The sequence below is a fragment of the Fukomys damarensis genome, unplaced genomic scaffold (genome assembly GCF_012274545.1).
Source record: "Fukomys damarensis isolate Sample0158 unplaced genomic scaffold, DMR_v1.0_HiC HiC_scaffold_23, whole genome shotgun sequence".
Taxonomy (NCBI): Eukaryota; Metazoa; Chordata; class Mammalia; order Rodentia; family Bathyergidae; genus Fukomys; species Fukomys damarensis.
Genome location: NW_022900935.1, coordinates 12,501,019 through 12,510,834, shown reverse-complemented (window position 1 = coordinate 12,510,834; position 9,816 = coordinate 12,501,019). Strand labels below are relative to the sequence as shown.

General features: G+C 40.0%; 1 protein-coding gene across 2 annotated transcripts in view; it reads right to left on the bottom strand.

Moving 5' to 3' along the window:
* The window catches only part of Psmb2 (proteasome 20S subunit beta 2), a 38,683-nt gene that overhangs the window by 1,220 nt on the left and 27,647 nt on the right, over positions 1-9,816 (bottom strand). For both annotated transcript variants that reach the window (XM_010645246.3, XM_033767447.1), the window contains exons 4-5: positions 2,878-3,040; positions 1,210-1,259 (exon numbers count right to left, since the gene is read on the bottom strand). In XM_010645246.3, the coding sequence (XP_010643548.1) occupies positions 1,210-1,259; positions 2,878-3,040 (213 nt within the window). The remainder of the gene's footprint in view (positions 1-1,209; positions 1,260-2,877; positions 3,041-9,816) is intronic.

Here is a 9,816-nt window from a genome sequence, read left to right as displayed (position 1 = left end):
AGAGAGAGAGAGAGAGAGAGAGATAATAAAGGTTTCTAGAATGCCTCTCTTTAGGATCTATGGAGAGGAATAAAGTCTCAAAAGAACTTCATATTCTAGTGGCTTCTTCCTTGGCAGCCCCTTCCAACACTAAGGGCCAATATGGCCTCTCAGTTGAATAGTTAAGAAAAACAAAGTTTATTCTCAGCAGCTGCCTTGGAAAAGGGATTGATATACATGTGGATGAAGGGAAAGGTGGCACTGTGGACTAAAAAACACAGGCCTGTGTAAGAGGCAATGTGCCCACCTGCTCTTACCTTCTTACTCTCACTAGATCATGAATTCAAGTTCATACTTACGCCACAAGAAGAAAAAGAATGAAAAGGCCTAATGGGGCTGCTTTTTGCCACCTCATCCAAAATTCATACCCAAAGCCTTGGACTCTTAGGTATAGAAATGGAATGAGCAGAGTCTGGGTACTTGACCTCAAAAACAAAGGGCTATGCTCCCCTTCTGCACAAAGCTTTCTCTGGCTTTCTGAATGCTAACAGTTTCTCTTCAGATGAGAAGGGCTCATGAAATGTTAAACAAGCAGACAGTAGGGCAAAGAGAAGAGAGCACAAGAAAAGAGTAGTTATAAAGTCCTGGGTAGTAGTTCTTACAGTATGGCCTAAATTATCACCTGGGACTGTCAGTTAAAACAGAGATTCTCAGTCCTCTCTCCCTCTCTCTGCCAACCTCTATCCCCCCCACCATGTATTTTTTGAAACAGGGTTTCACCATGTAGCCTAGGCTGACCTGATCCTCCTTCCTTAGCCTCCCAGAGTACTGGGATTATAGGTGTGCACATCAATGCCTGGCTTGAGATTCTCAGTTTTTATCTCAGGACAGTGGAATCAGAAATGAGGGTGGGGGCAGTGACAGTATTCTGCTTTTTGACAAGTTCCCCAGATGATTCTTATATACAATGAATTTTAAAAACCACTGGTTTGGATGAACCAGAAAGAAAAGTAAACTGTAAAATTGACGCTGATGAGGAAGTGACCATGAGAGAAAAATAAGCTTGTAACCCACAACAAACTCTATCCCTGGTAGCAACTTTACATCTGGTCAGTGGGTATTTATTACACCTTCTGGCAAGGACCAGAAAAAAAGCAAACATGGAACAGTAATGATATTGGCAAACAGGGAGACAAAACATTCCTTTCACATTCTTAGGGGACTACTCACCTCCTCCAGACATTTCCTAAGAAGCTCCACTGCCCTCTCACGTGAGATAGCTGAAAGAAAACACAGAGGCCAAGCACTTGAGGTGCCACCAAGTCCAACTTTCAGCAGCTTTAGACTAAGTTTCAAACTTCTTCAGATCCAACCAGCACACAAATGGAAAGGGCAAAAAATGCTTAGCCTTGTAGCCTGCAAAAACTTAATCCATGTGCAGCTGAGAGTGCCCCAGACCCAGTGCTCTAGCAGCTACAAGCCATTGCAAATTGATTTGCTACAGAGAAGGGTAAGCATGACAGAATTCTGCCTCAGCCAGGGCCCGCCTCTGAAGAAGTCCAGTGGCCTGCCTGTCTTTTTCATACGCACCCCGCACCCTCTTTGGTCCAGAGCTTAAATCAATCCCATCTGCCCTAGTCAGCTGCATATCAGGAAATGGGAAGACAGGGCCAGAGTTTTAGCCTCACTTTCCCAGCTGGGTCTCAGTTTTAACAATGAAAAGAGCATTCATAGGATGGGGCCAAGACTCCTAAAATAGGATCCAAAGAAACAGTCTGTGTGCATGGCAAAATGGGATGACATATTATGCAGTTAGGCTTTAGGAGCAGTCACCAGTTATCTGGTGAGCAAATCAGCTGTATTACTGACAGACACCAAATCAAGAGACAGACACCAAGAGGCCAGGCCAATTTTTTTCAGGATGTGGCCTAGAGCTCTAGTGTAGCTGAGGTTGAACAAGAGGGAAGCACCAAACAGGAGTGAACATGACAGATTCTTACGATGCTGACAGGGAAGAAAGGAAAGCAAGGAGAGAAGTCGTTATCAGTACTGCATCTATAGCTTGTAAAAGCTAAAACTTCCAAGTGCTAATTGCCCATACTGTCTAAAGCTGAGGTTGAGACTGGGGTCAGAAGATTGAACTTAGCAAAAAGCATCATGGGTCTGAAGCTTTGTCAAGCTAAAAATTTAGGGACAAGTAGGAAGATAATTTTTTATTGCAGGAGAGAGTAGCCAGTAAAAAAAAAAGAACCAAAAGCAAGACCAAGAGTCTAGGTTCATGGCCTTAAAAAGTTTGATGTTTAAACAAAGACACCCTCAGCTGTTATTATGGGGACCTGTTTACCCTCACAGATTTAACACACAAACCACTTGGTGTAGTAGATGACTTGCTGCAGGTGAGATCATGCAGACAGACAAAATGAATAAAAAACTCCACTCTTATAAAGAGTTCTATTACCTAATAAAAATGTTTTACTCATTGTGATATCTACTCCAATACTCCTTTAAAACCAAGCAAGCAAGCAACCAACCACAGCTCTAAAGATAGGCAACATTTCATTTTGGCTGGCAAAATAAGGACAAGCTTTTTTTTTTGAGACAGAGTCTCGCTGTGTAGTTGAGACTGACCTGAACTCACTATGTAACCCAGGCTGGTCTCGAACTCGCAGCTATCCTCCTGCCACATCCTCCCGAGTGCTGGGATTACAGACGCGCACCACCACGCCCAGCTATCAACAAGATTTTTGAAGAACTTCCTGACTCACAAGAGAGCAGCTTCCAAAAAGGATTCAACCTCTACTTAAGATCCAGTCATCCAACTCCAAGGATAGGCAGAACTGGAAAGCAGCTAAGGGCAGGTCTCTGCTACTGCTCCCTCCTTGGAGTGCTAGTACTTACTTGGAGTGTAGTATCGGTCTAAGATACTGAGAGTCAGGAAGGCACCATAACCATGGGCTGCAAAAGGGGCCTTAGCCAAGGCTGCTAGGTAGTCCATGTAGTAGAGTGCTGGTCCTTCATGCTCATCATAGCCAGCCAAGAGAAGGTTCACATGATATGGGGTCTGAAAAGAAAGACAAGGCAAAGTGATAACTAAAGCATAACACCAACATCTCTCATGGCAAATGGGGAGCGTTCCAATTCTTGATGGACAAGAAAAAATCAACAGCAACTGAGTAAATCACAGCAAAAGCAAAAATGAAGAGAAGTCTAGAGGACCTGGAAGGTAGTCAGAGGTGAGGGGAGATAAGCTTTTTTTTTTTTCTTAACATTTGGAGTTTAGGTACATGAAAAAGCTTCTTTCTTAAAGCCCGTGGACAAGAATCTTATAGAAAAGCAAAGCATGAGTGTGCTTGTGTCATTCCTAACTATTGAAACCAACAAATACAATCTGGAAGCTCAGGCTACAAACAAGAAAACACCAGCTCTAGCCACAACATCCAAAGTAAAAAGTACAGAAATCCAGAAGTTCAAGGACAGCCTGGGAAAAATAGTAAGGCCACCACTAGCCCCCAACAAACAAACAAACCCATGCACACCATAATAAGTTCCTCTGGGCCAAAATCTCAAATGATAAACTGTATGCTCTACAATGCCTAAGGTAGGGAAGAACGGTAGGTCTTAGATTTTTAAATCCAATCACTAGACCACTGGTGGCAAAACCTATTGCACACATGCAGCCGCTGGCCAGCTGTGGCTGTTATCACTGAAAGCTTGGTTTGTTATCATGCACTACACCTTTAAACTCTGGGAGAAAAGTAATGGAAATCCAATAAACATGGTGCCTGGCAAGCACAATTCCTGGTACCAAAAAAAAAAAAGTGAGAGAGAGAAACACAGTAACACCAGAACTGTAAACATTAACCTTTTTCTAACAAGCCTCCTCTAAGCTAGATTGAAAACTTTTATCAATGAGACAAATAAAATGGCAGTTATAACTTGAACTCATGTGTCCTTTCATTGTACTACCCCAAGTCTGAAAACATAAATTACTTGATTGAGTTGCCTCACCTTATCTCCAAATTGATGATAAATTTTCTACACCAGTTGGGCCACTTACCATGTTGAAGTCAGGCCTCAGTGGTAGGGCTCTCATTTTATGGCTTCCTTTCGTTTTCAGGATGTTTTTGCTCTTGCATTTGCTTCAGTAGGCAGTGAGCAGTGGCCTTACCCGTGGTTGTGTGTCCACCCCAAAACTTATGCATGTATTCAATTAAGTACACATTAAATAAGACATTTTATTAAGGAACGTGAAGTAATAATAGCTAGTGGTCTTAAAAGTGACATTTCACATTCTTTGAACACTGATTAACATGGTCAACTTGGTAGCCCGAAGACTCATGTTAGAAAAACACAGGAAAATATTATATATACTTGCTTAGAATTCTACTAAACCAGCTGTGCTAAGTAGGAAGAGTTCCTAACATCTCTCAAAGATTACACAGAATCAGCCAGGCGTGGTGGCACACGCCTGTAATCCCAGCACTTGGGAGGCTGAGGCAGGAGGATCACTATGAGCTCGAGACCAGCCTGGGCAACATAGTGAGTTCCAGGTCAGTCTCAACTACACAGTGAGACCCTGTCTCAAAAAACCAAAAAAACAAACAAACAAACAAACAAACAAACAACAACAAAAAAAATTACACAGAATCTTAGCTTCCAAGCAAGTTTCTACCTTGGATATAAGATGGTGGCTATTTTCAGAGGCATAAGAATTGACCAGCAATAGTCAAGACTTCCAAGAAAATGACTGCTTTTTAGATTTTTTGTTTGTTTTTTGTTTTTTGAGACAGGGTCTCACTATGTAGTTGAGACTGACCTGGAACTCACACTATGTAGCCCAGGCTGGTCTCGAACTCACAGGGATCCTCCTGCCTCAGTCTCCCGAGTGCTGGGATTACAGGCATGAGCCACCATGCCTGGCTTGCCTTTTAGATTTTTGATGAGTAATGTTATTTACTCTGCCAAGCTCTGGAATTCTATGTCATCTGTGACTATCTTCTCAGTAAATTTGACCTTAGGCAATATGCTTAACCCGTATGAGCTTCTGGTTTCTGTGTAAAACTGAATTACTTGGCCGGGGATTTAGCTCAAAGGTTCTGGCACCTGCCTTGCAAACCCAAGGACCCAAGTTCAATCCCTGGTACCAAACAAACAAACAAACAAACAAAAACTGAATTACTTGATCATTCATTCCCCTTTATTTTTTTGAACCGGGGATTGAACTCGGGTCCTTGTGCTTGCAAGGCAGGACACCGAACTGCTGAGCTAAATCCCCAGCCCTCATTCCCCTTATCCTCTAAGGAGCATGGTAAAAAAATAGCAATAGAAGTGAAACATATACCCTGAAAGAAAAGATAGTATCTAAATATATTAGCTATACCCCAGTATCCTTTTTTCTTACTTCCTTTTTCTTTCCTGGTACTAGGGATCAAACCCAGGGCATTGTACATAGTAGGCAAGTGTGCTATCTCTGAGCTACATCCCCAGTCTTTTAAAAAAATTTTATTTTCAGATACAGTTTGGCTTTGTTGCCCACGTTGGTCTCGAACTTGGAACCCCTCTGCCTCCAGCTCTCAAGTAGCTGGGATTATGGGCACGCACAATCATGCCTGACTCCGGTCTCTTTTGATACCTTACCACTTTACACAACCATCAAGGAAAAAATAAAACTGTTTAAATTAGGTAAAGATAAAAAATAATAACATTTTTTAAAATGTGTGAAAACAAGGCTGCAAAATCTGGCAGACACAGAATACACCTTGGTGTTCTTACAGTTAAAATTAAAGTAGAGAAAGTGAGGAGAGAATAGCAAAGGGATTCTAATTGGCTTCCTTCCCCCAAGAGAATAATATAGATCTGTCTGTTTCTTACCTTTGAGAAAATAAGTTAATCTTTTTGCTAAGAGGGTAACTCACCTCATTCCTACGCACTATCCAGAACATTCACTGCATGGTTAACCTAAACAATTTCACCAGCAATTTCAGGGATCACTCAGATAACCAAAAAAGCCTTAACCAGCAGAACTCAGGTAAGTTCTGTTTCTTGTTTTATTGAGACAGAGTCTCACTATGTAGTTGAGACTGACCTGGAACTCACTATGCAGCCAAGGCTGGTCTTGAACTCACTATGATCCTCCTGCCTCAGCCTCCCGAATGCTGGGATTACAGGCGTGCACCACCATGCCCAGTTATTCTGTTTCTAATGAGGCTCTTGCCCATATTGAAATTAAATTGCATTTAGAACAATTAATATTACTTAAAAGCCAACACCAGAAGATTTTACATGAAATTATGTAAACAGAATTCTAGAAGCAAAGAGTATTGTTTCACTGCTCTATATAATACCATTTATGCTTAAATATTGGATACACACATTCACCAAAGTTGATATTGAGAAGCTACAACTCGTGGTATAGAAGATAACTCACAATTTTTGACTCTGTGTGACTCTGAATTACCAACTTTTTGCATGTGTGAGATCCTTAAGCATAAATAAATGGTGTTATCTAGACTAATTAAATCAATACATCTGTGTAACAACTTGCAGTTTCTGGAATTCTTCTGACAATGCTCCACCAAAGATCTCTGGCTCACACTGTTTTTTTTTTTTTCCAAATAAAGTATTATATACTGTCATTGTCTCACTCCTCTAAGAACTGTGGGATTCAAACTGACAAAGCTACAGTTATAGGTTTCTTTCTTCTTGTTTTTTTTTGGTACCAGGGATCGAATTCAGGTCCTTGTGCTTGCGAGGCAGGCACTGGAACCACTGAGCTAAATCCTTGGCCCAGCTATAGGTTTCTTGACAGTTATATTTCTTCATAATCTGCATTCATTAGTGTTCTAGGGTGAGATAAATTCTAAGCCATCCAACTTTGTTTTATTCTTATAGCACACCCAGGTGTGAAAGCTTGTGGTATGTTTAGGGAAAAAATGATATGCAAGACATAATCTGCCCATTCAAATATTTATGCCAATTATAAACTTTATGAAGATACAATGATTGGCTTGTTCAATGATGTACAAACATAAAGTATATGCTCAATAAATATTTGCTTAAGGAATACTAACAATCACACCAGAAAGCTTTACATATGCTTTAATACATATGTGGCTAATGTCTAATACAACAAGAAAAGATTAAGAAAACCACTAGGCCAGTATTAGAAAGTCCTGTTTCTGAGAACTATTTTAAGTCCACTACCAGTATCTCTATGAATGACGTATTTGTTGCTTTTTGCTTAGCCCTGGGTCCTTCTCTTTCTAGTTCCCATTAGATATAAGTTGCTAAGTAAATAAAAGCTTAAGATATAGGTCAGGCATTCAGAACCAAACACAGAATAGACCAATAATATATAGACAAATTAATATCTCAAGAAGAAATAGTTGGGCCATACAACAAAAAGCAAGACCCAAGTTTGAATTCTACCATATGCGTGGCTTTTAGAAAAGTCACTTAACCTTTCTGAATTTTAGTGTTCTCATCTAAGATATGGGATAATGCCTACTACAAAAGAACTAGTGAGGATTCAGAGATAATGTATGCAAATGATTAGTACTTAAAGGCTTAATATACGATAAATATTATTACTAGAGAAATATAAGAAATGTCTATGAAATTATCAGTGTAAGTAATTGGGAGCTCAACTATACCTGGCACTGGGATATAATATAAACTTCTTTTATGTGTCTCCATAAAGAGATATGAAAGGATGTTTATAAAAAGTACTCATCACACAGTCTGACACCTGGCAGAAAAGTAGTAAATAATGGTTTCCTTTTTCTCCTGGGATTTTTTTTCAGGGACCCTAAAGTAATGGTATTTACTGTCACAAGCATTCATATTAGACACATACAGCAAAGTGCTTCATGATCAACATACCTGAGTCCCCCAGAAATGACCTACATCCAGATCTGGAAAGTAAATTAACACTTATTAAGTACCTTCACACTGTTTCCTTGCAGATGTGTCCATCCTCAGTACTGCCACTTTCTGGGCACATTTTTATTAGTTCCCTTCTTCACTATGATCAGTATTACATGTGAGATCTGCTTAATTATTCTGAAGAAATGCAAACAGCAATGACAGACTGCCAGAAATCTTCTATCTTCTACAAAGTCATCTCTGTTCTGTGCATGATATAACCTATCCTTTGGTTGTCTACTCTATTCTAATTGTTTAGATATATAGCCTAGGTAATAAGACAAAGTTATGAGTTCCCCAAGCAGGGAGGAACTGTATGTATCTTAAGTGACTAAATATCTTCCACAGCAAAGGCAAAGAGTAAATAGTTTTGAACTAAACTAAATAACTAACTGCCATCAAGAAAATGAACCCAAACATTTAGTTATGACACTCCTCACCTAACAGCCTGAAGGATCACCATTAATGGTCTGCAACCAACACGCAAAATTTTAAGTTGGGTCTGATATAAGAAAAATTTTCAAGTGAATCATAATGGGAACTCAAAAAATGAATTTTAGCCTCTAAATCAGGGCAGCACCAAAATTTTGCCTTTTAATACGTGTGTACTAAACAAATATAGTTCTTTCTTCCTAACATGAAATAAGCATATTTATAGTAAAGACCTTTAGGTCACTTTGAGATGACACAATAAAGTATGATACAATAAAAGTATCCTTTATTATAAGGTGTAGTTGGGCTGGGGATTCAGCTCAGTGGTGCCACCAATGGGCTTGCAAGCACAAGGACCTGAGTTCGATCCTTGAAACAAAACAACAAAAATTATAGGGTGTGGTAAAATTTAAACAAATAGAAAAGTACTCACGCAATGGCTGATACATAGTAATAATACAGATTGACTCTTATCACCACCACCACTTTTTGACAGCATTGGTAGCAGATTTATCTGGATAATGAGATGAAGATGTTATCACAGAGGGTTAATAAAATAATTTACCTTTTTATAGTTGCCAAAGGGATAAAATCTAAGATAAAATAGAAACATATCTTTTATGTACTTCTGGGGATGAAATGGACTTAACTATCTCTAGGTCTGTGAACTCTGCAGAATTGAGCTCAGTTCCGCTTTAGACTCTTGTACTCTTGGAGGTGAGGAATACACATAGCATACACAGAAATGTTCCTTAAGTTAAATGGAATATTTCCTTCCCTCTAACTCTCGTGCATTCAACTCTTTGTATACTCCCTCTATTAAGAAAAAGAAAACTGTAGTGATTAAGAAGAGCGTGAAATTCCATAAATTTTACAGCTAAAGAGAACAGTTGTGACAAATACACTGAAACAACAAAATCAGCGACGAGAGTCTGGGTGGTGACAAGCAGCGGTGTGACATCTGGCGGAAGCCAAAGTCACAGCAAGGGGGAGAGAGGTGGGCGTGAGGAAGCATCCTGCCGAGCGTGGACACGGAAAAGGAGAGGAATTGACAGTCTTCCTTTGGAGCCAGGCCAGCCTTTGCCACCTCTAATTGAATAGGATGACATTGCTAAGAGTGAGGTGCCTCGAAGAACAGTGCAGCCTCTTCTACAAGGTGCTGCACCTTGGAATGCTAAGCCGTGTGGGAGGAAAACTTCCCCACCTGGTGGGTCAATGTGTGGAAGGAGACACAGAACTGACGTGGGACAAAAGCTGTCTAGAGGTGACTATTTTCATAAACAGACTTCTAATTAGACTGAACAGACTGCAAAGAACAGGGAATCTGCTATTCTCTCCAGTTTTTCATTTTTGTAGTACTGGAGACTGAACCCAGTGGCACTGGGCACTGAGCTACATCCCCAGCCCTTTTCTATTTTTATTTTGAAATAGGATGTTGCCCAGGCTGGCCTCAAACTTTTTTTTTTTTTTTTTTTTTTTTTT